The 27,882-nt window shown below is 40.2% G+C and overlaps 2 protein-coding genes across 2 annotated transcripts; one reads left to right on the top strand and one right to left on the bottom strand.

Moving 5' to 3' along the window:
• Positions 1-208: 208 nt before the first annotated feature.
• On the top strand, positions 209-9,027 carry LOC307256653 (long-chain-fatty-acid--CoA ligase ACSBG2-like). Its single transcript, XM_080035702.1, has 12 exons — positions 209-659; positions 1,897-1,985; positions 2,591-2,711; positions 2,813-2,893; positions 3,124-3,273; positions 3,514-3,678; positions 3,761-3,942; positions 5,023-5,256; positions 6,554-6,771; positions 7,274-7,413; positions 7,506-7,749; positions 8,371-9,027. Exons 1-12 carry the CDS (start codon positions 342-344, stop codon positions 8,457-8,459), a joined length of 2,031 nt encoding a protein of 676 aa, XP_079891828.1. The 5' UTR covers positions 209-341; the 3' UTR covers positions 8,460-9,027.
• Positions 9,028-14,231: 5,204 nt separating this feature from the next.
• LOC307258211 (flavin reductase (NADPH)-like) lies at positions 14,232-26,544 on the bottom strand. Its single transcript, XM_080037665.1, has 5 exons — positions 26,525-26,544; positions 17,157-17,300; positions 16,257-16,458; positions 15,539-15,703; positions 14,232-15,053 (listed from the first exon to the last, which is right to left on the bottom strand). The coding sequence occupies exons 1-5, from the start codon at positions 26,531-26,533 to the stop codon at positions 14,908-14,910; spliced, it is 666 nt and encodes a 221-aa protein (XP_079893791.1). The 5' UTR covers positions 26,534-26,544; the 3' UTR covers positions 14,232-14,907.
• Positions 26,545-27,882: the final 1,338 nt, after the last annotated feature.

Here is a 27,882-nt window from a genome sequence, read left to right on the forward strand (position 1 = left end):
TGCATTCATTCAAAACAAACACAGCATTGTTGTGTCTGTGTCCTTTCGTGCCAACAAAATAGTAACTCCAGTTTGCTGTTCTTTAATAAAGACAGATTACTTCCTTGTTATAACCTGATTGGTGGGGAAGGCACTGACATTCCACAGCTTCTCTATTTAGTCTCAGGTAACAGCGTAGCCTGTCACTTCTCACTGCATAACCTGAAAGTCATGTTGAGCTGACGCAGTGTTTGTAAAAATCCCCGGGGGTTAATGCAGAGATGTCTTACATGTGACTCTCCCTCTTGACTTTGCTGTGTCTCTGTGTGGTGTGGCTGTCTTCTGACTTTGACTTGTTATCGATGGCGGCGGGTAAATTCAGCTGTCCCTGTTGTCCCAATGCAGAAGAGCCCAAGGCGGTCCCCTTGTCGACGGCCAATTTGGCGACAACTCTGGCCCCGGCTGACGAGCTATGGACCACCGGCAGAGACAAGGCAGTCAGGGTGAGGATGGAGGGCTCGGGCATGGCATCGCGAACTCCCATCACCGTACACCAGATGTTTTTGGCAACGGTGGAAAAGTACGGGCAAGTTCCAGCCTTGGCTTCCAAACATGAGGAGACCATCTCATGGAGGGGATATTATGAGCAGTGTCGGGCAGCTGCCAAAAGTTTTCTCAAGGTATGTTTGTTTATTTTGACTTTTTCTGCATATGTTTCCCTAAAAAGTATAGGCCAACTCTACTGCAATGCTATCAGGAAATGTTTGGGCACATTCTTTAGTATGCTGGCTCTCCACTCCTGCATATACAGTATGCACATCAGCTATGAGATGAAAGGGCTGTCTTTTTGATTTAATTTGTGAGTGTTTACATCCGTAGTCTTTTTTTTATACAAACTATAGTCACTTATAAGGAACAGAAACTAGGCAAGGCATGTTCATTTATTTAAAAAAAAACACAATTATTACACAGAGACAGTTTCAATTGATTTACAATCACCTTAACTTTAAAAGGAACTAGAATTCTTTATAATAGCACTCAAACTTTTTTATCTTTCACGAAAATGCACTCTCCTAAACTTTAACTGCAGCAATCTTGCTTGCCTCAGGGGCTATTTTGCTTTTAGTCTGGACTTCAGCAAATACAAAACCTGTCTGCCAGTCTATAACATTCCTCTCTGTGGCCATAAAAAGCTCTTAGCTGGCATGATTGCATGTTTGTTAAGGATCATTTTTCAAAAGCATTGTTCTAAAACTAGTCGATAGAAACTTGCTACAAGTTCCACTCCAAATATATTAACAAAGATCCTCAAATACTTGTAAAGCTGGAAGTCAGCCCTTTATAGTCAAAGTCACGGTTTCATTCAAAACCAGTGTGCTGCAGTGATGCCAAAACAGACAATTGCCCTGTTACTGAATGTCACATCCTTCACTTCTTAACTAGTATGGTAGAAGTTTAGATTCAATAAATTCCTGTCCACATGATCTTCATAGTCAGGTCAAGTCAATTTTATTTATTCAGCGCAATATCACAATAGGCCTCAGGGGGCTTTACAATCTGTACAGCATACGACATATACCAATACCGGTGTTCAAAAACACACGCAAGCCTCACAAAAACATCAATACCTGGCACCTGTTTTGTAAACCGTACTCCAGTATTTACTCCCTCTCTCACTGTAAGCTCCCCAGTGTAAGAATGGGCTGCTGAAAACAAACACTTTGGGCGTGTGAAATGAACAGCTTGTGTTACGTCTCCTGTTTCATTAACATGTTTTGTGTCCCGTGAAGTGGAGTGGGCTTTCTGAAACTAAATGTAGGTCGAGAGTAATGGGGGCACAGCACTACCATGTCATTAAAGATGCATGTTCTTTGAAAACAAATATTTAAGAAAACACAACCTGTCTTCTTCTCTTAGCTGGGGCTGGAGCGTTACCATGGCGTGGGTATCCTGGGGTTCAACTCCCCCGAGTGGTTCATCGCAGACGTGGGAAGCATCTTTGCCGGGTGAGGTCACATTTCAAGTGTTTCAGAAAGCACTTTTGTGCCCGAGATCAGCGTGGTTTCAGCTGACCTGACAGTGTGCAGATTTACCTGTCCATGTTTTTATCTCAAGGTCCATCTCTGTGTGTCTGCCCACACCTGTTTGGGCTCTACCAGTTTAAAGTCCCAGAAACCTATTGTGGTTGTTGGCATTCCATGTCTCCTTCACTGCCTCCTATAAAAAACTATTGACATGGAAAATGTAATCATTAATGTAGAAACTTGGCAATGTTTTGTGGGTGCTTTAGATTCTTTATAAGATAAGATAAGACATTCCTTTATTTGTCCCACAGTGGGGGAATTGACATCGATTCAACAACAAAGGGACAGTGCAGGAAGTGAAAGGCGTAATAAAAGAAGTAAACAAATGTAAAGTAAAATGGTAAACAAAGAAAGTAGAAAGGTTGTTTTAAAATGCCATTTGGGTTATTTCAAACTTTAGATATCCTTTTACAAAATACATTATCTTTGCAAACACTGTAAAACGATGCTGTGGATCTTTGCTAAAATACAGTAATACAGTTTTGTTTCTAATTTTTATATTCTCCTACATCTGATTTGTGCATTAGGGGTCTGGCAGCGGGAATTTACACCACCAACTCCCCTGAAGCTTGTCAGTACGTGGCAGAAAACTGTGAGGCCAACGTCCTGGTTGTGGAGAACCATAAACAGCTCGAAAAAATCCTACAGGTCAAGAGCTTAATCAAATCAGTGTGCCTGTAATAACTATTTGCAAAAAGAAGAAAAAAAACAAAACATTTCCTCACATGACTGAGTGTTTTTCCCGACAGGTTAAAGATAAACTTCCTCATCTGAAAGCCATTGTCCAATACAAAGGCGAGCTGCAGCAGAAAGAACCATTCCTTTATACAGTACGTTCACTCAACAAACATTTTGATTGGACAAATAAGTCACATGTTTATAAAACATCTGCTAGTGCTCTAATATGATGCTTACAGTTGCAACCAATAAGCCTTTTAATGCTAAACTACCATCTTTCTTAAGAATTACATTTATAATTGTGACTGTATTAAACACTGCTGCTGTACAGTAGTATAGTACAGTTCAGTCCGGATTGAAGCTAATCTGTGTATTTGTGTAGTGGGCGGAGTTCATGAAGCTGGGAGAGGAAGTGCCTGAGGAGCAGCTCGATGCTGTGATTGACAGCCTACGAGCCAATGAGTGCTGTACGCTCATCTACACCTCTGGAACCACTGGCCAACCTAAAGGAGTCATGTTGAGCCACGACAATGTGAGTTATTCTAGACCCCAGATACTTTCATTCACTTAGAGCTTTTGTTGTTGTGGCATAAATGTAATGCTTTTTCTTAGAGTTATTTGATCTTTTTTTTTTTTTGGTTGATAGTTAAACAATCAATCGATTTTCAAAATAGCTGCAAATCAATCTTTAAGAATGTCAAAGAGAGACTGTGTTTACTTTATTTAAAATTAAAAAATTAAAAACCCTCCTCTCTCACTTTTTAATGTGCAGTTGACATGGACGGCCGGCTCTGCTCCCCTGGGTGATTTGACCTACGGTGAAGAGGTGGTGGTCAGTTACCTGCCGCTCAGCCACGTAGCGGCTCAGATGTTTGACTTGTGGACGTGTATGCAGAATGGTATCACCACCTACTTTGCAGAGCCAGACGCCCTCAAGGTTAGTGCTCCAACTCTTACTCTGTAATAAAAACATGGAATAAATATTGGAGGTATTCTATAATCCGCATTCATTTGTACAGGGCACTTTAGTCACCTCAATGAAGGAAGCTCGTCCAACTTTTTTCATGGGGGTTCCTCGCGTGTGGGAGAAGATGCATGAGAAGATGAGATCTGTTGGTATGAAGGTATCGCCAATGAAGAAGAGAGTGGCAGCCTGGGCCAAGTCCATAGGCCTGCAGTACCAGTACAGTATCATGAACGGGTGAGACAGCACATATTATTCATCTATGAAAGACAACGTTAAACTCACTTTTTTATGTTATCATGACTGGACTATAATGCTGTGTTAAAGTATGAGACAAGATTTCCTCAGACATCATACTTTATCCAAAATACTTTATTTCGATAGGTATGTCTTGCAAAAATGGCTGTTCAACCTCTTGTGTCACAGAATCAATATCTGTGACTTCCAGAGTAAGCTGTCGCATCAGTAATCTTGTCATTTATTAGTAATAATTAAGAGATACTATCTACATTTTTCTTCCTTTGTGTGCTTCCCAAAATACAGCAAAGCATTGGACTATTTGAAACGTTAACCTTAATGTTAAGATAAGATACACTTTATTGTCCTGACAAAACTTTGTCTTGGGAAAAGTGCTGAGAAAAGCTACATACAAATAATACATTAAATATATCAATACATGTGTGCATATCGGTATACAGTACAATACAACACATGACAGTACATGTCTAACAAGACCACCAATGTACTTTAGGACAGGTAAGTAAAGATCAGTTCCCTGGTTGAGAGGAGATTGCACAGGCCCTGAGATAAGATAGTATTGCAGGTGCCCTGTTTTAAAATAAATTACGCACAATAAATGGAATTGCACTAAATGACAACTAAATGACCCCTGATAAACACAATTGTACTAGATAAGAAGAGGATCAAATAAGCTGTACATGATAAGAGAGATGGCACATATGATATAACAAAGTTAAACGTACATTTACATCCAGCATATTACAACATAGACACAGCTAGATGTTAAGTCAGGGAATCAGTGAAGTAGTTACAACTAGAGAACATGCATGTTTATACCGACTTTCAGAGCAATCTATCTAATATTTGTCGAGCCTTTTCACTAAACCAGGTGATCACCAAAGTCAGTCATGATTGTCTTTCGGCAAATGTCCAAAAGTTGTTGGGATATTTCTTTCTGGGCCAAAGTGTTGGACAAACTAACAAGACTGATATTGGTGAAGTTTCACTCTGGGCCCATTTCTCAAATATACTGTATAAAACTTGTGTAAAAAAACAAGTTTATCTTTTGTGTTCCAGGGCGGAGGCGGTGCCATGGGGCTTCATGCTGGCTAATGCTCTGGTCTTTAAGAATGTCCGTGCTGCGCTGGGCTTAGACCGCTGCAAGAACTGCTTCACCGGCGCTGCCCCCATCACCAAAGAAACCCTGGAGTACTTCTACAGCCTCAACATCCCTATGTTGGAGGTGTACGGCATGAGTGAAAGCAGCGGGCCAATTTCCATCTCCATAGGCCAACAGTACCGCGTCACAAGGTCAGCAGCAAAGCATTATGGGACATGACATGTTTTTTCCCTCTCTAGTGAAAATGTCGGAGTCAGAGATTCTGGACAACGCTTGTTGTCAAAATCCCATTTCATCAAAATCAGTAAATATCCCCTCACGATCCGCACCGTGTCCGTGTCTGGTGTTGTTACATGGCCTAGGCTCTGTGAACTGGTATGTAAACAAAGGGGGCCCATCGTAGCTAGCAAAATGCCCGTTTACAGAGTTTTTTTCTTTGAGTGCGCACATAGTATGGACTGGTAGTGGATTGTGACGTGATATTCACTCATTTTGGCAACAGGCATTCTCCAGAATCGCTGAGTCCACCTTTAAAGGGAAACTCCTCTGTTTATGAGTGACGTCACTGAATACTACAAGTTTGAGGTGACCAGACCAAAGAGGCTCCCCGCCCGTGGCTACATTAGCATCTCTACACACCCAAATGACTTACTAAACTAATTGAGTTGAATTGTAGATAATGCTGGAATGAAAATGACACTCCCTTCATTCTAAATCTGATACGTTTAGCTGATCATTACATAGGTATGTAGTTAGCAAGCAATAGGGACAATAGGGACATACTTTTGCTAAGTTAATTCCTCATAACATCGGGCCTTGAACTTGCCTCTTGATTATATATCCTTCGCATCTCTGGTGATTATCCCTTGGAGGCTCTGTCGATGTGACGTAACTTCTGCTTCTGTGGATTGCGGGCCAGAATCTAAAAAAAAAAGCACTAAAAGTTTTGACCGGATGTAGTAGAGCATCCAGCATGCTGTGAACACAAGACGGGCCTTTATTCAGTTGATATGGCAAACTTGCCTACAAACAGCTTCCCATTTACAACATTATGCAGCATTAGCTTTCATTTGGAGTCATGTTTCAGCCAGGCCACCTGATGAATGTGAGTCCAATATTCACTCTCAGTTCTCATTTAGGCTGTCATTGTTTTGGATTAATATTAGGGGAAACGTGTGTAATGCACATAACTAGAATTATTTTTGAAAATGTTGATTTTTCTTACCTAGAAGCTATGAGATGAAAAGGAAAAGCTGCATGTTAAATGGTTTAAATGTATATTTTGGCAATATGTAGCAGCCAAAAGGTTTGATAACCAGTGGTTTGAATAAGCACAAATGAGCCAGTTGTGTACAGTATGTGGAAAGGTTTTTTAAAGTTTACTGATATTATGTCATTTTATTTCTATGTGCTGAATGACAAAGTAGGTGCGTACATCACTACAGGTCTAAATAAAGTGTTTCGTTGGGTTATAATGTGTCTCTCCAGCTGTGGAAAGGTGATGGAAGGCTGCCAGGTGAAGCTGGAGAACCCTGATAGTGACGGGAACGGAGAGATCTGTTTCTGGGGTCGGAATGTCTTCATGGGATACCTGGGAGAACCGGAGAAAACAGCCGAGGCTCTGGACCAGGACGGCTGGCTGCACTCTGGAGACCTGGGACGATTCGACCAGAATGAATACATGTTCATCACAGGGAGAATCAAGGGTAGGATGTGCTCCAAATAAGCTTCTTGACATGATATTAGTTCGCAAAAGAATTCACTACGAAAAGTATTTGATCTATTTTTTAATGCAACTTTATGCTTCAACTCCACCACGTTTCAATATCAATCGTTGTAGTTTTTACACTACTGCATGTACGTGAAAGCAAGAGTTACTATTTACAGTTCAGATTACAATTGATCAATATGTATAATATATGACTACATTCCTATAACAGAACTTTGAAACACATAGCACATTCTTTTCGTTAGCGTAATTAACTCATTTTCTTTTACATTACCTGTTTTGTTTTTTATTATTTTAAGATTAGTTTGTAATGAAAAGATATGCGCTTGGGAGTTAGAAGTGATAACCTGATAACTGAATATTCGTTATTCTTAAAAAGACTATTATAGTACAAAATAGTGTTGTGGATAACAACACAATACAATGCTTTTGTCAAAGGTCATTGAGTTTAATTATTCAATCATTCTGTTTTGCTACAGAGCTCATCATCACGGCGGGTGGAGAGAACATCCCTCCTGTGCCCATCGAGGACGCCCTGAAGGCCGAGGTGCCCATCATCAGTAACGCCATGCTGTTAGGAGACAAGCTCAAGTTCCTCTCCATGCTGCTCACGCTCAAAGTAACCGGGCCTCCCTCCACTCCTACACACAGTAACAGCTGATACATAATTCAAACAAACACAGTAAATGAGCCTTCTTCATGTTTCCACAGTGTGTAGTGAACGACAACAACGAGCCCACGGACGAGCTGACTGCTGAGGCTATAGACTTCTGCAGGAACAACGGCGTCACGGCGACCAAGGTGTCAGAGATCATAGCCAATAAGGAGCCAGCTATCTACAAAGCCATCCAGGAAGGACTGGAGCGTGTCAACGCCAGGGCAGCGTCCAACGCCCAGAGGGTTCAGAAGTGGACCTTACTGATGAGAGACTTCTCTGTCGAAGGAGGAGAACTGGGTGAGTGAATGTTTGCTTCTTCTTACTGTATGCAGTATTGGAAAGTGTGTTTACTTCAGCACTTTAAGTACATGGATGAATGAATGCAGTACTTTTACTTGTTAAAGAGTATTGCTACACTGTGGTATTGCTACTTTGATTTACGTAAAATCACTGGATATTCTCTGAGATTTGAGCTCAATTTTACGAATCATCGGAAAAAAGGTGTTGTGCGTGAACCCAATCAAATTATACTTGCAGTCAGATTTAGCAATGAGGAAATACTTGATTTTAGCCCAGAGGGTCACATATTATTATAAGTGTGGTATAAACCAGTTTTTTGTTTGTGACCGTATTATTGGTTAATTTGTTTAATTTAATTTATCTTTAATATTTTAGGTTTTCTTCCTCTTGGTAATCAAACTTGAGTAATTCAACAATCGTCGGTTTAAACAGATTTTTATCAAGTTCTTTGTCGTAATCGTTTCATTCCAGTAAAATTTGTTTGGTGGCGATTAAATCTCTTCCTCATTTTTAAAGCTACACAGCGTCATTGCGTGGGTGTCGCTTGGCAGAAAAACTGAACTGAATTTAGACTGAATTAACCCACTTTTTTTTCCTTTTTTATTCTGGTCTGTGCAGGACCCACCATGAAACTGAGGAGGGGCATCGTTGTGAAGATGTACCAGGGGAGAATAGATGAAATGTACGCAGCGGCCGGGGACAAATAGACTTCACTGCCCAGAGATAAGATAAAACTAAAGAGAGGCACTAATGAGAAGGTTGTGCATATTTATGAAAATTGTATCGTGCCCAGACGTCAAGTTGAGAAACTTGTTTTCACCTGAATTTTTGCAACCTAACAGTAAAAAAAATGCGTTGTATTTAATGAACTAGAGGTCTGTGCTGCTACGTGTTAATATGTCAAGTTTTGTCTGTTCCAGATCGATATATAAGCTGTTAAATGTACATATTGTTTCATGGGACACTGTCATTGTAAATAAAACATAGAAATCAGAGCCAAATCTTACTGTTTACTGTATGGCATATACAGGTGAAGTCTACACTACATGCACAAATATTTTGTGAACCATAATCCAATTGATCTTGGTCGTAATCACGTATTTTATTTTTGAAGCAGCAGTATGTATTTATAGATTTAACAACATTGATTGCTTGTTTCCTCATCTTGTCTATGTAACACAATCTGCGGCAGACATTGCCTCTAAATATTGCAGGAGATGTTTGAATAAGTATTTTTATAATGTAATAAGAATTTTATGAAGTATCTGCAGTCACAATCATGTGCAAATTGTAAAGCATACCTTTGAATGTGTGCTTCTCATGTTTATTTTGTCAAACATGTCAATAAAAAGTGAGTGATTTGGACAAGTTGAGCAAATCAGGTGTGTCGTGGATGTGTTCAATGTTTAAACGAGTGATTTGAACATTTAAAAATATGTTGCAAAACTGAGAGTGAATACAATTTTGCTCACGTTAAAAGTAATTTCTGACTGGGTAAAAATCATAGACTGTTTGGTAAAAACACAACATAACGTTGCTACCAACCGAAAAACTAACCTTTGTGTTTAAAAAAAAATAATATTAGGGTGTTTTCTGTAATACTCAACATTTTCCTCAATCAGAAATCATCATCCTCATGCAGGCCTAATCAGTCAAGAGTTTCTAGCTAGGATGAGTTCAAAGTTGAGTAAAGAACAGCAAGACATGGGCGCTCTGGTGGTGTAGTGGATAGAGCACGTACCATAACGTACCATATTGGCTCTGGCCTTCGTTGCAGTGCTCGCGGGTTCTAATCCGACCCGTGGACCTTTACTAAAGGTCATCTCTCTGTCTCCCCATTTCACTCTGTACTATCAATGAAAGCTTGAAAATGCAAAAAAAAAAATATATAAAAAAAGAGACATGATCATGCAGTTATCCACCTCACTTAATGCCCACAGAATGGTGTCACACCCTGATGATCAGCCAAGGGGGAATGCACAGTGCTCTCGCCTTTATTTAGGCGCCAGTCTCAACAAACACGCCCATCACAACAGGTGATTAGAGCAGTAACCCTACAATCAACTCAGGAAATGTCACTTGATACTTGGACAATGAAATGCTGAAAGGGAAATAACATCAAGCAGCAGAGATGAGGTGACTGCTGCAAGACATTTTAATAGTGCAACTAAGGCTCAACTTTTAACTGTTAACAGAATTTAATTTGCTTTATTGTATAATATTTTAATGCACAATACATGCTTTCTGCCTATTGAACTTTGTCCCAGAACCTGAGAACTCCAAAGTGTTTTGCTACAAGTTTGTTGTTTAGCCTTGAAGACTGCCTAATAAGATTTTGGCCCATACAGAGGTATGACGCATTCATGTGCACAGTAAGAAAAGACTCCCTAAAATTCCCATATCCTGTTATCTGCCAAATTAAAACATTTCTGCTTTCGCCAGCAAAACGGGCTGGACACACCAAACCTAGTATGTGTTTGCGCAGATTTTGGCCCATACAGAGGTATGACGCATTCATGCACAGTAGTTGAGGAGAAAAGACTCCCTAAATTTCCCATACCCTGTTATCTGCCAAATTAAAACATTTCTGCTTTCGCCAGCAAAACGGGCTGGACACACCAAACCTAGTATGTGTTTGCGCACACACCAACTTCTCTTGCATATAATCTCTGTACACTGTTCATTCGATGTATTCAACCATGTATCAATCCAGGTACATTGTTGTTTGACCCTTGTATGCTGTTTGCAAGTAAATTCACCTGCTTCCAAGAAGGCCTGACTCAGTTTCAATTATTCAAACACTTGGTGAAATAATTCTAGTAACAAATGGTCCTTCGAGCCGGATCCGACATCCTCTTCTCTGGACAAGAAGAGCCTGCACGTGAAGACGGGGGAGTCTGGGACTCTCCACAGAAGACCTCCAGCCCTTTGCTACGGGGAGAGGCCGTCAGCAGACTCGACTTGGACGGAGGGGGGGTGACGGAATCCGGAGCCTGAGCGAATCGGGGCTTTCTTGAAATCAGGTGAATATTAACAGCTGATTTGTTTTGTTTTGTTATGTTTGTCGATAGTCTACATCTGCTGAGTAGACTTATTAGTTTTGTTTAGAATACATCAAATAGAGGGTGTTCTAGTTTGAAATTGGTGAATTTTGTTAATCAATTGGAGGGAATAGGGGTGTTCACCCTGTTAAATTGATTAGATTTTACATTAAAAAAAAATTAAATTACTTGTAAGCAACTGCCCCTCTTACATATGATCAAATATCTGACTTTACATTTGATCCAAGCCCCCATCGAGAACAGTAAAGAGAAAGGTGGTGGCCAAAGAGATGAATAAGAGAATGTTGTTGAAAGTGTAAGAGGAAAAAGATTGTTTGGAACTGATTGTTTATGGATGTTATAAAGAAAGAAAAAGTATGTAGGGGAAGGGAGATAGAAGGTTTTAGTAAAGTGTGCATACAATTGTTATGCTGTTATGAGAGAAAGGACGAAAGAGCAACCTATTTGCCACAAACTGTATGTGATGAATGAAATACATGTGTGTCTAACTGAGACTCAGTCTCTGTGAAAGGAGAAAAGGAGAGAGCACAAGAATGTGTGTGTGTGATTCAGTCCCATTCAGAAAAGGGAGGGCCTGTCTCACTGACTGCCTGTGTGTGCTTGAATGCTGCCCAAACACAGACAACCATGTGGAAGAATGAAATCAAACCTATCCTAAAATGTTGTTGTGCGTTAATTGTGACATCTAAAGCAAGCAAAATGGATAGGATGATATTTTAGAAACAACCCTGGCAGAATGATGAGCATTTCTTTTGAGAACATGTTACTGCTCAAATTCATTCTGTTTCAGATGCAAGGAGAAGACGAAGCTGACCATTCTTCAATAAGGACAATTGGACACTGAGGAACAATCTGAATCGGTTATGGTAATATCCTACATAACCATTCCCCCAGTGACTGTGATATGAAGGACACTTTGCGTCAAAATGCCACAAAAGGACTTGTTGACCATCAAGACGATCTTGGTTCCTGTTCCCTGGCTTCTGCAAAAAACTGTCCTCTCTGAAACTGTACATAGACTGTTGCACCAGTACACACACTTGCATTTTCACAACTGTGATGTTGATGTACTTGATATTATTCTGCTTGAATGAAATATATTTACTCATATGCTTTGCCCTTTTGCTTTGAAGTGTTGCAAAAAGTTGCATTAAATATTATAAAAAGGGTGGAATGTTAACAGAATTTAATTTGCTTTATTGTATAATATTTTAATGCACAATACATGCTTTCTGCCTATTGAACTTTGTCCCAGAACCTGAGAACTCCAAAGTGTTTTGCTACAAGTTTGTTGTTTAGCCTTGAAGACTGCCTAATAAGATTTTGGCCCATACAGAGGTATGACGCATTCATGCACAGTAGTTGAGGAGAAAAGACTCCCTAAATTTCCCATACCCTGTTATCTGCCAAATTAAAACATTTCTGCTTTCGCCAGCAAAACGGGCTGGACACACCAAACCTAGTATGTGTTTGCGCACACACCAACTTCTCTTGCATATAATCTCTGTACACTGTTCATTCGATGTATTCAACCATGTATCAATCCAGGTACATTGTTGTTTGACCCTTGTATGCTGTTTGCAAGTAAATTCACCTGCTTCCAAGAAGGCCTGACTCAGTTTCAATTATTCAAACACTTGGTGAAATAATTCTAGTAACATTAACCCACCTAAGCTTTGCAGGAAACCTATAAAATGTAATGTGTTGAATAACAAGGGTTGTAGTGTTTAAATGATTAAAAAATGTAATATGTTATGTTTCATGACCATTATATGACCTTCATTTTGCACAAAGCTGAGCTACACTACATTTCACTGCACCTAGGCTGAAGAAAAACTAATTGGCAGGCGTCATCGTAACCCTTTAACCATTTAGAACCTTATGATGCAAAAGTTCATGTTGTAGCCTACGGCAGTCAATTCAGAACATGGAAATGTAGAGCCGAAGAAAAGGAAGGGGCCATCAGGCAATGTCAACATAGAGAAAAAAAACACCCAGGGCTTAAATCAATGTGTTTGCCCTTTTTCAAATTCTGATTTTTTTCCCCCGCCAGAGTGCACCACCTTTATTTACATAATCATCACATATCCAGCTGATTTTGTTTGGCAGACATACTGCGCTTGTGTTGTTTTTTTTCTTCAACTAAAATTGCAGAAGAAACATGTAGAAAAACTTCCCTTTAAACACTCTCACACACATCAGATTACAATACATTCCAGGACAACTGGTTTTGTTACTTGAAAACGTTAATTGTATCTTTTGGCATCTTTGAGTTTAACCTGTCTGTGCAGGGGTTGGGATAATGCCTGCACTTCCATTACGCTTTGAAATCTGACTGTTAACACCAGATCTAATCGCTTACATCTCATAAGTCTACTGGCTGGAAGGGTTAGTGGTCATTTTACATGACCTTTAAGCCTAAAATGTAACTTCCTGCGAAAGATTAAATTAAGGATATCTTCAAAGTATTTCATTATGTTGCCCTAGGGGAGCCAAAAGCTGCAACGTTCCCAGGCCCAAAAAATGAAGATTGGTTAGTTTGACAAAGCGTTCACTCTCTGTGTTCACCTCCAATTTGTCATGCCTCAATCCATTAGTTTCCAATTGACTCTAGAATAACCATAGCATGTAACTGCCACTCATTTTGAGCCAGGTTATCATTTATGAAGCAGTCATAACACAGTTATTTCTCACATTTTTGAACAAGGCATCAGTTTTAATCTAAGGTGGTCACGAAATAGACTTTGCATCGTTACCAACTAACTAAAAGTTTCCTGCAAATCATTTATAGGTAAGTTGGGTATTAGACCTAAAAACTGCATATCAGATATATGAATGTGATTCAAATTAATGCAGGTTGGATTTGCTAATAAAACAAATAAAAAAAAGAACAAAACAAATACCTCCGTGGAAGCAGAGATTACAAAGAACAAAGTGAAAACATAATTGCAGCATGTTGCATTGTTGCATTCTCAACCACGCTGGAATCGAAACCAGACGGGTTTTTCTCTTTCGCTTTTTTTTTTTTTATCTTGATAGATTTTATCAAACACCTGCTTTTACATCACAGCTTTGGTCGTGACGCAAAGTGTTGCGTAACACATATTTTGAAGCATGATAAAGTTTAAACCCGCGATCCGGAAACCATTAGTAAAGTATTTAAGATTTAAAGCTGAAAAACAGTATTCGGGGTTTGAGATTCTCTTCTTGAAAGCACAAATAAAAAGTCAAATGGATTGTTGATTTATCAAAAACCTCCAAAATGTTCTGACTTGTAAGATACTTTCTCAAATACCTATTGTGGAGAATTCTCAGTCTCCACTTCCAGCACCAATGATCCTCCATCGGTTTCATTCATATTGTTTGTTTATTTCACATAACTTATACAGAATATACAATGCATATTAATTATATGACGATTTTCATTCATTCTTGAGATATCAACAAGTAGCTGTAAGTAAAACAACAATGGAAATGTTGTCTATGCAGTTGATTTTCTCCTACAGCTACCAGATATGGCACAGCACTGCCCCCATGCGGATGCAATCATGTACTACAATCAGTAGAAACACCATCAAGAATAAATGGTTCTCATATGGATGGAAGGTTTTCAAACATAAAAAAACAAAAATATTTCCAACAAGAACAAAATTCATAGCTTATATGGATTAGGCTGTTTAAGGAAGTTACACCATTATAACCAGTAGAAGTGTTTAATCATAAGGTTTAGTTCGCCAAAACAGCGCTTTTTCTTCCTAAGCTCAATAACAATGAGGATAGTTCGGATTTTGTTTGCCTGGTTTAAGACATATCTTTCTACTCATTCAATACAATAGAGGTGAATTGAATTTAGTGATTATTTTCTCAAGAAAACCCTTTTAAGATTATTTAACTAATTGTTGATATAAAACGTTCATGGCTACAGCTTTAATTTTTGCAATGTGTCTACCAAAACATTCCATGTATCTCTATATCTCTATTGGGGTGGAGGAATCAAATAACTGCATGGCTCTGTACAAGAAGACACTGGTGAGTAAATAAATACAGTTTGGTTTTTAGCACTGTGAACCTGCATTCTCTCTCTTCTTCTTCCTCACTTGGTTGTGATGGCGACTGCCTTCTTGAGCCAGGCATTGCTGTTGAGCAGAGAGAGCATGAAGCGAGCCACGTCTCCTCTGGCCACTGAGCTGCCACTGACATCGGGCACGAAGTATCCCTCATGGGTCATGAACTCCGATGCTGTGGAGGACACAGAGATTGAAATGGTTTAAACCCGTCTTTAAACCGTGATCGGTGTAGAAGAAATCCAATGTTTCTGGAAATGGGTCTGCCTGTATTTGTTTTTTCGTTTTTATTATCTCTTAAATGCAATTTCTAATGTCTAATCTTGATGTATTTTATGCCCCTGTAAAGCACTTTGAATGGCTTTGAGTCTGAATTGTGCTATAGAAATAAACTTGCCGTGCCTGAATGAACCTCCAAACTTGGCCTAAAAAACTGATCGTATATATAAAAACCCTGTATTATGTCATGAGAGCATGTGGTAATGAGCGTGAACTATGTCAAAGTGGATCCTGAGGCAGAACAAATGAAGCTTGTGTGTTCTTGGTGGTGTAAACATTGTGCATTTACCATGTTTGTGCTTGTTAAATAACTGCTCTGTTCTTGAGTCTGTTTATACATTAGTTTTCTCAGTTGGCTGTTGACTGCTTGTCATCTTTCACCTGAGGCCGGCAGGTTCTTGAGGCCAGGCGGGCGAACCACGGTCCAGTTGATGTCCTCAGTCTTCTGTAGGACCTGCTCCATCTCATACATGTTGGTGAGGACGCTTCGGATCATCGGCAGCAAGAGGAACCGGATCACGTAAGGTGACTGCGTGCCAGAGTTGGCTGCCGACAAAAGAGAAAAATCAGGAAATCAATCAATCGTTGAATAGAAATCAAAATTCATCAAGAATCTGTAAAAATAAAAATAAAAAAGTATATTCTGGTAAGAGTTCCTTTATTGTAAAGACCAATGTTCTAATACTGTGAGTAACTATGAATTGTGAAATGAAAAAAATATTATTTCAGGTGCTCATATTCATTGTAATAAGAAGTAACAGCAGATTCAAAAAAATAAAAAAATATAATACATTATTTTGTTCATTTATAAATGGTTTTAATTCTAGCACTTTAAACTTGATGTTCGGAATGTAAGATTATACAAATATGTTCTGCTCTTCCAGTGACAAATCAACCATGTAACAGATTTTACAGACTCCGTTTCGATATATTACTCCAATATCGAATCAGACAAAGAGTGTGCAGTCTGACCAGTGGCTCTGTGCATTTATATCAACAAAAAAACAACTCTTAGAACATGCCATTGATATTAATGTACTAGAAAAAATGTATTTCATGGTCAAATCCCATAAAGCCTCATTGTGTGTTCTGCCCTTACGCTCAGTGTACCAGGAGGTCATGGTGATGAGCCTGTTGACTCTGTTTTCTCTCATGGCACTGAGGACTCCGGTCATGGACAGAGTGTAACCCGTCACCGCAGAGAAGAAGGAGGCCTGGAAACCCAGGCAGGACATCACCACATCCTGGCCTTTCAAATGAGACGTCAGGCTGGGCGCTGAGAAAATATCAGCTTCCACCACCTGAGAGCAGCAAAAACAATGGAAAAACTAATAATGCTGAGGAGTTTTTTTTTCCTTTTTAACTTTTCAGGAGTAGTTCATTATCAGGATTCAGGAACCCCTCTGGTTTAATGTGAAGGATGAATGGTTAAAACAAGACCTTCACAAGTAAAAAAAAATCTATCAAAGGAAAAGGCTGGTGCTATTGTACACTTTTGCTATATCTCATTAGGAGACCAACATTGTCCTTCAGTACCTTTTCAACTCTCTGTGGCCAAAAGCCGATTGGTTTCTTTTGAAGACTAACTACTCTGCTCTTCGCTCTGAGCATAAGAGTTAGTTTTGGAGAGAAAGCCATTGAAGACAATGGACAGCAGCACGCACTACTAGCCAGTGTTTTTATCGGGAGGCTCCTTTAGCTTTGCTGTATTGAGGACCGGTATAGAAAGTCATTCCTGCAAAAGGCAATAACAATGTACACGGTAGAACAAGTTGTAAACAGTGATAAAAATATAGAATAACACCAAGCTTATCGTCGAAGTCCACATTTTTATCACACCCAGAAGTTTAACCTACAAGAACATTTGTGGCTTTGTACTTTTAGCTGAGTCATAACATAACCCTCAATCATGATAATGCCATCAACACACTCCCTGAACTTTGAATCCAACATGCAGGAAGCAGCAGCAGCACAACAACATGCACTAACACAAAGTTACCTTGAGGTTTTCATGGTGCGTGGTGATCTTTGCCGGGTTCCTGACGACAGCAGTGACTGTGTGTCCCTGCTGCAGCGCCTGGTTGACCAGGTGAAGTCCAGTCTGTCCGGTGGCTCCCAACACTACGATCTTCATCCTCAGACTCTGTCACACACAGCACAGACAGCACTGATTAACAGGCCACTGATACGACCTCTCACACTAACCAGACCGCAGGGAGGTTCCCTTACTGTTTCAAGTTCAACTGTAAAACATGATTATAAAAGGGTCAATAAAGAGGCTCTGTGTGTGTGAGGAATCTAGGCTGGTCATCTGACAGATTGTATGTGGAAAATGTTATGTAAATTATAACATGGAAGTCTTAAAATACATTTACGTACTGATTATGAATTGATTCGTTTCTAGTGAGAACTAACAGAAAATAATGAAAAATACTCAGTGTTGAGTTGAAGATGACGTCTTTAAATAACCTTTTTCGTCCAATGAAAACCCAAAGATCAAATATATTAAAAGGTTCCAAACATAAAAAAGGTTGGAACCTGGAAATTAGGTTGGAACTAGAAATAGTTTGACATTTTTTCGCTTAGTAAATAATTTAAACAATTGATTTCCAAAGTTGTTGCAGATCATCAAATCAATAGATTGACTTATTACTTCAGAGCTACAAAGGATTTTATAACCTGCTATAAATCTCAGAAAGAATGACAGGTTCTGCAAACATTACACAAGGATGAGAACAAAGTTGGATTTTTTTAGTAGGCTTGTACCAAATGCTTCTAAATGCAGCGAGGAAAAGTTTTTAAAGATCGTTCCAACCCACACTGATGAAAACTTGCACTTCAGGAGGTAGGAACAAACACTGTGTGTCTTTGTTGTGTCCAATACTGGGTCGAATGGATTATTTGTGCAGCATTGGAGGGTGACTAGCTTGCTGGTCAGATGCTCTACGAGGACACTAAGCAGATACTGTTGCCGGAATCTCAAATTATGTTGGTTTGGAAATTAGTCTGAGCATGTATTTTCTGGAAGTTGACTGTAGTGGCTATGTTTGAGCTAATTATGGAGTAATATGCAGCACTGTAACAGCAAAAAGCCTGCTTAATGTTATATATTTAGCACATCTTTACCTTCTATTTTATTTTATAATTTAGAATTTCCATGTACAATATAAGTTTCTAGGCAGCTCACCTAAACTTTTAGATGACTCAGAGATATTTTCACATAAAGTGATAGTCCTCATGTAAACAAGAAGCCATCTTTTCTTCATTTAAAGTAAGTATTTAGTGCCTAAATGTAGCCTATGCTCATACATCTTTCATAAAGCCTTGAATTTGTTTCACGATTCAAGCCCATTTTAAAATGACTTTCACATAAAAGCTCAAACGTCATACTCCTATAAAAGTTACTAAAGTGTCAACAATAATTGAGCATTATGTGAATCTTTAAACAAGGGTTCAAGCACCCGTAAAAGCACTACAAGTTCTCTAGAACAAACAGTTATATCACAACTATTTCAAAGAATACACCTAAATGAAGATTTTACTGATTCTAAACAATCCCAACTTCTCAAAATCAAAATGGTTCACTTATATTGCCAACTAAAAAATGTGGTTGATCTGTAATTGTAAACCTTAATTTAGGCATATGGTTTTTAAGACTAGATAAATAGCCCACTGCACTGAGCCTTAACCATGGGTCTAAGGTCACGTTAGTCCATGAGCCAGGGGGGTTGATCAGTATCATTTTGGGGACAATTGCTATCATGGTTTTTTGGCAAGGTATAAACCCCTAGTACTAGAAAAATCACGATAGCAGTGACGGGTTGGTAGCGAAATCACTTTTTTCAGCGTATGAAGTTGCTAACCCCCTAAGATAAATTGCGTTTTTGGAATCCAGTGTATATCTGGTTTAGTCTCATGGTAGGGATATTGTTGATATTTCATAATATGATGCTTGGTATCACTGGAAAGGGGACCTTTAAGGCTTTCATTTAAGCCCAGTACTGGGTCTGTCTGACAAACACAGTGGTCACATGACTTCTTTAAACCAGAAATATAACACGTTTTTTCACAAGTTCCGCCGAAACTGTATGCCTTCTTTTATTCCTGTTGAATGAAAGAACACCAGGGACACAAAACTCAACAACTTCAGTACTGAAGGCACTCTGATGATTCAGAAAATGTATAATATACTCATACTATTTATTTGTGAGAGGTGATTATGAGCCTTAAATTAGACTTGTGCAACCAGCACAAGTCTTCAAAATAGAATGGAGTGGATAGAATGGACAAATAGGGAGCCCTATTAGTCCAGCAGATATCTGAATGCATTTTGCTTTTTTTGATACAAACATGAGCTCTGGCACACTGTTAGAGCATGCCCAAAGGAAGATTTTTGGCTATAGGGCCATCACCAATTTCTCCTATGGTTGCTATGGCAATCATTTTAAAAAATGGCCGCCATTTGCTGTTATAGTATCAGTAGCTTGGGTTGTAGAGCACCTAGGATCTTGATTATGGTGTCTAATCCTACATTTTCAAGGATGAAAAAGGCAGTGGTGCTATTTCAAACATGCTAGAAAGTACCCAACTTCATATATCTGGCATTCAGGGAACAACATTATGGTAAAACCTTCAAGTAGTAGCGGAGTTATGCGTATTTTCATGAAATTCCGAATCAGTTCATGAGTTGTGTGCTGACCTTATATGCTTACAAGTAAATATCTATTTCAAAGCCTGACCAATACATCGGTTTAGCCTGTTTGATAGGTGTAATTGCTATGTTATCCGTGTAACCCACTCTGAGTAAGTCAACATTACTCTAGGTTCCGAAGGAGCTAAGTGATATAAACAATTACCACAATGAAAGTACCAGGCAAGGTAAGTTGCAAGCAGTAACTTTTACTCATAAAGTTGTAGGTAACACCCAAAACACATATGCATATTCATCATTTGAACATAAAAATATGGGCAAATCAAAATAAATGAGTGTTGTCAATAGTCCTTTTAGTCGATCTGTTTTGTGATCACTTCCGGTTAATCAATCACTGGCAGTGGTTCTCTGTTAAACTGTCTTTTACTGGTCCTGTGACAGTTATTGGAAAGGATGTGTGTAGCAGTCAAATGGATGTGTGTATCCTGGCGACTGGTACGGCCCTACCACATGTGGAGTATTTCATGGGTCGGTTCCTCGTCCTGGAAGGATCACACTGAGAGGCTCGCCATCAATGGAGAGGGATCTTCACAGTTGATCTCACACTGTCTATATTAGCTGAATGGTTTTGCAAACAGGGGTTTAAAATGGTGTTCTACATGGTATGTCTATGTTATACAACAATCATACTAAAGCACAACAACCATGTTGACATCTCCACAGAACTTGGAAACATGATCTGTAATCATTATGAGGTGGAAAAAGCTGTCTGTCGTCCTCAACTTAAGGGTGGCTTGTTTACAACTGCTGCAGTGGACAATATTGAGCGCAATCGCAGTTCTTATAGTGCACAGGACTCGTTTCATGGAACTGGGATTTCCCTCTTCCAACATCCAAGCAACACTTTCACTGGGATTCAGCGGAATATTGCTGCCAATCCAGACAACACTCAGAGAGGTCCCAAGAGAAAGGCATCTCAACTGCCAGACACTTACACCAATGTGCCCCCTGTTGCTCTGCTCAGAAAGGATCCTCCTATACCAAAGGTTGAGGGTCCCAACAAAGTAGACTGTCAGCTGATGCCTCAAGCCATGCAGAACGAATACAGGTATGTTACATTTTACTAGTATGCCCGTTAAACACAAGGACTACTATCACACTAATGAAACTACTTCAGCCCTAATGAATAAATACAGCATCACCCACTGCACTTGTTTATTTCACAAGTGGCTCGAGCAGATGAAAACTGTGCTGGCCACTGACACCCTCCAAGGGGATGAAACCATCTCATGGGCTGCATACCACGCAAGCCTTCAACTACCATATGCAATACCAAAGAGCAGTGTCACATTCACTTCTCTACTTCCCCTTTTCTATGACCAAGCCAAATCTTGTCGCCATGATTCGCCATTTTTGAATGTGGTGAAGAAGGCAGTGGAGATTCTTAGTCCTGGTCAGGTAACAATCATCACTCTTGATCAACCTCTGTACGCGGTGGCAAAACAAATCCAGTGGACTTGACCAGCAGCTCATGGTGAAGATAACTTTATTTTGATGTTTGGTGGGTTCCACATAAAGATGACACATCTTGGAGGGTAGCGGGTGGACAAGAGCACTTGTGCAAGCTGGAGTTGCTACAACAGGGACAGCTGATTCCTTTCTGAAAGCCTGTCACGTGACACCCACCCGCCTTGCTCATCAGGTCACAGCCAGCAGCCTATATCTTCTCCTGCAGAGGGCTTTCACTGATTACATAAATGACCAGGAGGAGGGAAATAATCCTATGTCCTTGGAAGATTGGTGCAGTGAAAGAGCTTTGTCATGTCCCCCATTCCACTTCTGGTCCATTGTCCTGCAGCTGGAAATAGAGTTAATGATATATATGTTTGATCAATAAGAGAGGCCAACTTCCAGCTCTATATAGATGCCCTGACCAAGATCGTGCCTTGGTTATTTGCTTTGGCATTCAAAGATCCCATCAAAAGGAACAGCCTCCCTTTATTCAGCCGGCCTCCAGTCCGAGAGAAGTCCAGGTCCCAACAGCTCTCATCCCTGAAGAGTGACTGCTCCCAGTTCTCTCAGCTTTTTATTGTATCCCAGATGTGTGATGGAAGTCTGGTTGAGTTTGTTTTGCAAGAAAACCAGGCATGTCCGCCGGCATTGTCACAAATGGGCAAGCTAAGAACTGGAACCAAGACTTGGTGGGCTGTTTGGAGAACCTGATTCGATCACAACAGAACAAATCCAACCCCATAGTACAGGTCAACATACTTGATGGGGCTGCTCTCGTGAACATGCTACGACCTGGTGCTGCTGAGTATTTTCTGAATATGCACAGAAGGTGTTCTCACCATGCATCCTGTCTAAGCTGGAGCATATCAACAGAGTGGATGTTGTGTGGGATCAATAGTTCCCTGACAGTCTACAGGCCTAAAACATGCAGCAAGAGAGGAAGGGGAGTTCGTATAAGAGTTGAGCCGTCGAGTGCCATTCCTGGAAACTGGCCAGAGTTTTTTCGCATTGATGACAACAAGGCTGAACTGTTCTCCTTCCTTGCTACCCTGACAGACGTCAACACTGAAAAACAAGTGATTAACACCCATCATGCTGAAGTCCTCTGCACTCAGTCTCGAGATGTAGAAGGTCTTGCACCATTCACACATGAGAAGGCTGATACCCGCATCCTACTGCACCTTGGAGATGCTGTGAAGGAAGGGTATAACAGTGTATCAATACGCACAGTTGACAAAAATGTGTTAGTGCTGGCAGGAACTGCAGCCCACTCTCTCAACATCAATGAGCTGTGGGTTGCCTTTGGAGCTGGATAGAGTTTTCAGCATTTAGCAGCTCACGAGATGGCAACGGCACTAGGTCCAGAACGATGTATAGCCTTGCCGGTGTTCCATGCCTTTACAAGATGTGACACAAGATGTGTCATCTTTTGGGGGCAGGGGTAAGAAAACTGCATAGGCTACATGGAGGAGCTTTGAAGATGTCACTATAACTTTCTGTGCCTTTGCTGCCACACCTGACTCCATAGACAACTGGATGGAGCCTCTGGAGCGATTTGTTGTATTGCTATATGACCGCAGCAGCAGCCAGGGATCTGTCAATCAGGCACGAAGCAGCTCTTCACCCAGAAAGGAACATCAATTGAGGGACTCCCCCCAACACTAGCAGCACTGATTCAGCACACAAAGACGTCTGCCTATCAAGCTGGTCACTGTTAAGGACAGATGATGGTTGTACAACACTTCCAGAAGGGACCCAGGCCTGTCGCGAACTCCTCTGCTGTGGATGTAAAAAGTGGTGCAGTGGACATTGCTAATGTGGCTCTGTCCTTGGCCCCATCCTATTCATCATCTATCTCCTCCCACTTGGTCAAATATTCCGTAAACATCACATTAATTTTCACTGCTACGCGGACGACACCCAGCTCTATGTCTCCTCCAAACCTTCATCCACCCTCCCACCCCCCTCCCTCTGTGCCTGCCTACAGGAAATCAAATCCTGGTTCTCCTCCCATTTTCTCAAACTTAACAGCAACAAAACAGAGATAGCCATCATTGGCTCCAAATTTACACTCACCAAGCAACCCAGTTTCACCCTCTCCATTGACAACTCCTCAGTTTCCCCCTCCCCTCAGGTTAAGAGTCTGGGTGTCGTCCTCGACAGCACCCTATCATTCCATACCCATATCAACAACTCCATCCGGTCCGCCTACTTTCACATTCGAAATATCAACCGCCTCCGCCCGTCACTCACTCCCAACAGCGCCGCTATCTTGGTCCACTCTCTAGTCACCTCACGCCTGGATTACTGCAACTCTCTTCCGTTTGGTCTCCCCCACAAACTCCTCCATAAACTCCAGCTGGTCCAAAACGCTGCTGCACGTATTATCACCAAAACCCCTGCCATCTGTCACATCACCCCCATCCTGCACCAACTTCACTGGCTCCCTATCAAACACCGTATCGAATATAAGATCCTCCTCAATACATTCAATGCCATACATAACCTCGCCCCCCCATATCTGTCTGACCTCATCCAAATCAATACTCCCACCCGGTCACTTAGATCCGCCTCCTCCATCAACCTACACGTCCCCCCAGCTCGTCTGTCCACTATGGGGGCTCGAGCTTTCAGCCGCTCCGCCCCACGCCTCTGGAACAGCCTTCCCCCGGACATCAGAAATATGGACTCACCTCTCACCTTCAAATCCCACCTCAAAACACATTTATTTAGGCAGGCATACTCACCCATGGACTGAAAATCTGCTGCAAGCTCTGTGCTTTTTAAACTTGTTTTAATTGTGTTTTTGCCTCAATTGTTTTATGCATGTTAGGCGACCTTGAGTGCCTTGAAAGGCGCCATATAAAATGAATGTATTATTATTATTATTAATGTGTCAAGGCAGCACGTCTAGTTCCCTTTGCCACTCTGGTGGACTGTGTTTTCAGAAACAATTATAAATGTGATGATGGTTTTATTGTGATTTAATTCCCTGAATGCCAGATATGTTCGTATGTAGTTTAGCATTCCTCATTCTTGTACAAGTAGAATTAGGCCAATTTTGTATTTTCAAATGATGAATATGCATATGTGTTTTGGGTGTTACCTACAACTTTATGAGTAAAAGTTACTGCTTGCAACTTACCTTGCCTGGTACTTTCATTGTGGTAATTTTTTATTAATTAATTAATTTTTTTCTTCTTCGGAACCTAGAGCAATGTTGAATTACTCAGAGTAGGTTACATGGATAAAATAGCAATTACACCACTCAAACAGGCTAAACCGATGTATTGGTCAGGCTTTGAAATATATATTTACTTGTAAGTATATACAGTCGTGGAAAAAATTAAGAGACCAGTCTGGATTTTTCTTAAATCTTTATCTCTATATCACTTATTGTAAATGCTCTAAATGACAATAGTTTTATTTTGAATTTGGTAGAAATGTTGTCAGTACCGGTAGTTTATATTATAAAATCAAAATGTTCACTTTACTCAAACATATGCCTTTAAAGAGTAAAACAAGAGACACTGAACTTTTGGAGTGGTCTCTCAATTTTTTCCGGAGCTGTAAGGTCAGCACACAACTCATGAACTGATTCTGTATTTCATGAAAATACGCATAATCCGCTACTATTTGAAGGTTTTACCATAATTTTGTTCCCTGAATGCCAGATATATGAAGTTGGGTACTTTCTAGCATGTTTGAAATAGCACCACTGCCTTTTTCATCCTTGAAAATGTAGGATTAGACACCATAATCAAGATCCTAGGTGCTCTACAACCCAAGCTACTGATACTATAACAGCAAATGGCGGCCATTTTTTAAAATGATTGCCATAGCAACCATAGGAGAAATTGGTGATGGCCCTATAGCCAAAAATCTTCCTTAGGGTATTCTCTAACAGTGTGCCAGAGCTCATGTTTGTATCAAAAAAAGCAAAATGCATTCAGATATCTGCTGGACTAATAGGGCTCCCTATTTGTCCATTCTATCCACTCCATTCTATTTTGAAGACTTGTGCTTGTTGCACAGGTCTAATTGAAGGCTCAAAATCACCCCTCACAAATAAATAGTATGGGTATATAATACATTTTCTGAATCATCAGAGTGCCTTGAGTACTGAAGTTGTTGAGTTTTGTGTCCCTGGTGTTGTTTCATGCCACAGGAATAAAAGAAGGCATACAGTTTCGGCGGAACTTGTGAAAAAACGTGTTATATTTCTGGTTTAAAGAAGTCATGTGACCACTGTGTTTGTCAGACAGACCCAGTACTGGGCTTAAATGAAAGCCTTAAAGGTCCCCTTTCCAGTGATACCAAGCATCATATTATGAAATATCAACAATATCCCTATACCATGAGACTAAACCAGATACACACTGTATTCCAAAAACGCAATTTATCTTAGGGGGTTAGTAACTTCATACGCTGAAAAAAGTGATTTCGCTACCAACCCGTCACTGCTATCGTGATTTTTCTAGTACTAGGGGTTTATACCTTCACAAAAATCAGTATGAGCCTTTGTCCCCAAAATGATACCGATGGCCCAAATTTGGGGCCCTGGCTCATGGACTACGTAGGCCTATTCGCTATTCCCCTAGCTAGCACATAAAACACGTCATAAAACCTTCAATTGGTTCACAACACATCAGGAGTCAATAAAACGGAAGTCAAACATTGTGCATTTAATGTTAGTTTGACATCAGTTTAATTGACTCCTTGGCACGAGTAGCATCAGGATCATGGACCTATAAGATCAGGATGCAAGTGGAAAAGCTATGGTTCAGCCCTCTCTGAAGATAGTTCAAACAAGGACATCTGAAATATCACTTTTTCGTCAAAATCAGTGAATATCTCATCAAAATCCCCCATACAAAAAGTGATTTTGGCAACAACGGTTCTCCAGAATCGCTGACTTCACCTGTTACTGGCAATTTTGGCAACTCAGTGTGTAACGTCAAGCAGATTCACCTGTTATTTTGTAATTTCGAGCGACTCGAATACGCCCCTTTCTAAAAAGTATGTAGGCCTATGTAGCATAATAACATTAAGCTGAGAAACAAACATTGCCACATTTCTCCAGAAACATTACAGTTTGGCGTGGAATAGCAAATGTGTAAGAAGAGTGCTCGTTTTCAGCTTGAAAGTCGCCAAGTGACCATGGACCTATAAAGAAAGCAAGTGACAGACGTTAGCTAACTCACCTTCGACATGCGTTGACGTTTACGCGTCCGGAGAGAGAGGCGTTCAAGAGCACTTTATGTTCAGTTGTGTTTTTCATGCAACGGTTTTTAAATTTTATGAGTTTTATAACATAAATGTAGATATAAAAGTAGCCTATGTTTGGTAATAGGCCAGGAGGATTACACGACACTTAAATAAATGTCGTAGGCCTATATAATGAAATACTTACTACCAAAAAGTCTATTTAAACGTGAAATTAGCATATCACCCGGCTAAAAGGCATTCAAGAACACTTTGCTTTACAGATTTGTTACTTACAGCTTCTAAAAACGCACACGTTTGATTGCGTTTCCATCCATATAGCCTATTTAAAATAAAGTTTACATACATTTCTTTATTTTTAATTAAAAAATGGAAGCTGTGAAGACAAAACGTTTGACTCTGGTAATTAGATGTGCAATTATTATGACTTTTGAAAATGAAATTAAACAGTATAGGCTAATTCAAATGGTCTGGGTACTTATAATAGGCCTGTAGTAGGCCTACTTATTTACAAGCCTATAAAGTATTTGGTACTGAGCACTAAGCAAATGAATGAATGAATCATAAATAAGATATAACCTTCCTCAACAAAATCATATTTGGTAGAATAACTTGTTTCTGTGTTGTGTTTTGCTTTTTCAGATCTCAGACCGGTCATTTCAACAGCTCTGAAACATGGAGGCACCCTCGTTCGGCTCATTCAGCTTTCAAAAGTTCCTGTTTAAGTACCTACATTTTAGTCCATAACACACACACACACACACACACACACACACACACACACACACACACACACACACACACACACACACACACACACACACACACACACACACACACACAATGCTGGGCTCCAAATTAGGCTCCTGTAATCAAAACGACTTCCAAAAACACTTAAAAAACAAGCCCCAAAGCATACTCATGGCTTCCCTTTTACACGTTGCCATCTTCCTAAATAAAGACCAGTCTAGTCGCATCAAGTCATTAGCTCAAGTAATCCACTTGTGGCCTAGTGCCTTGATTATGCGATCACGCCGGGGGGGCTAATGCCTAAACCACAGACGGAGGGAGCTACACAGCTACGGGCTGCTACTGTCATTCATTCAACTTCAGTGAACCTGTCTGATTGACAGCTTGTAGTTCTTGACATGATCCTGGTGGATATGCTGGAGGATGAAACAGAGCAAATGGCTTTTTAAATACTCATTCAAAACTGAGAGCTGACAGGCAAACGACTTGGGAACTGGTGACTGGGTACAGGAGGTGACCACGTAAGTAAACTGCTGATTTAAAAATCTCATTGTAGAGTCACTTTTTTTCCTTTTTTTTTAAAGCA

The sequence above is a fragment of the Ammodytes marinus genome (assembly GCF_949987685.1).
Source record: "Ammodytes marinus genome assembly, chromosome: 2".
NCBI classification, from domain to species: domain Eukaryota; kingdom Metazoa; phylum Chordata; class Actinopteri; order Uranoscopiformes; family Ammodytidae; genus Ammodytes; species Ammodytes marinus.

Coding starts and splice junctions, on each gene's coding strand:
- LOC307256653 (XM_080035702.1), top strand. CDS start 342: ATGGCGGCGGGTAAATTCAGCTGTCCCTGTTGTCCCAATGCAGAAGAG. Junction 3,679..3,760: donor CAGAGCCAGACGCCCTCAAG/GTTAGTGCTCCA, acceptor TCATTTGTACAG/GGCACTTTAGTCACCTCAAT. Junction 3,943..5,022: donor CAGTACAGTATCATGAACGG/GTGAGACAGCAC, acceptor TTTGTGTTCCAG/GGCGGAGGCGGTGCCATGGG.
- LOC307258211 (XM_080037665.1), bottom strand. Junction 16,459..17,156: donor CGCACCATGAAAACCTCAAG/GTAACTTTGTGT, acceptor TGCTGCTCTCAG/GTGGTGGAAGCTGATATTTT. Junction 15,704..16,256: donor GACCTCCTGGTACACTGAGC/GTAAGGGCAGAA, acceptor TTTTGTCGGCAG/CCAACTCTGGCACGCAGTCA.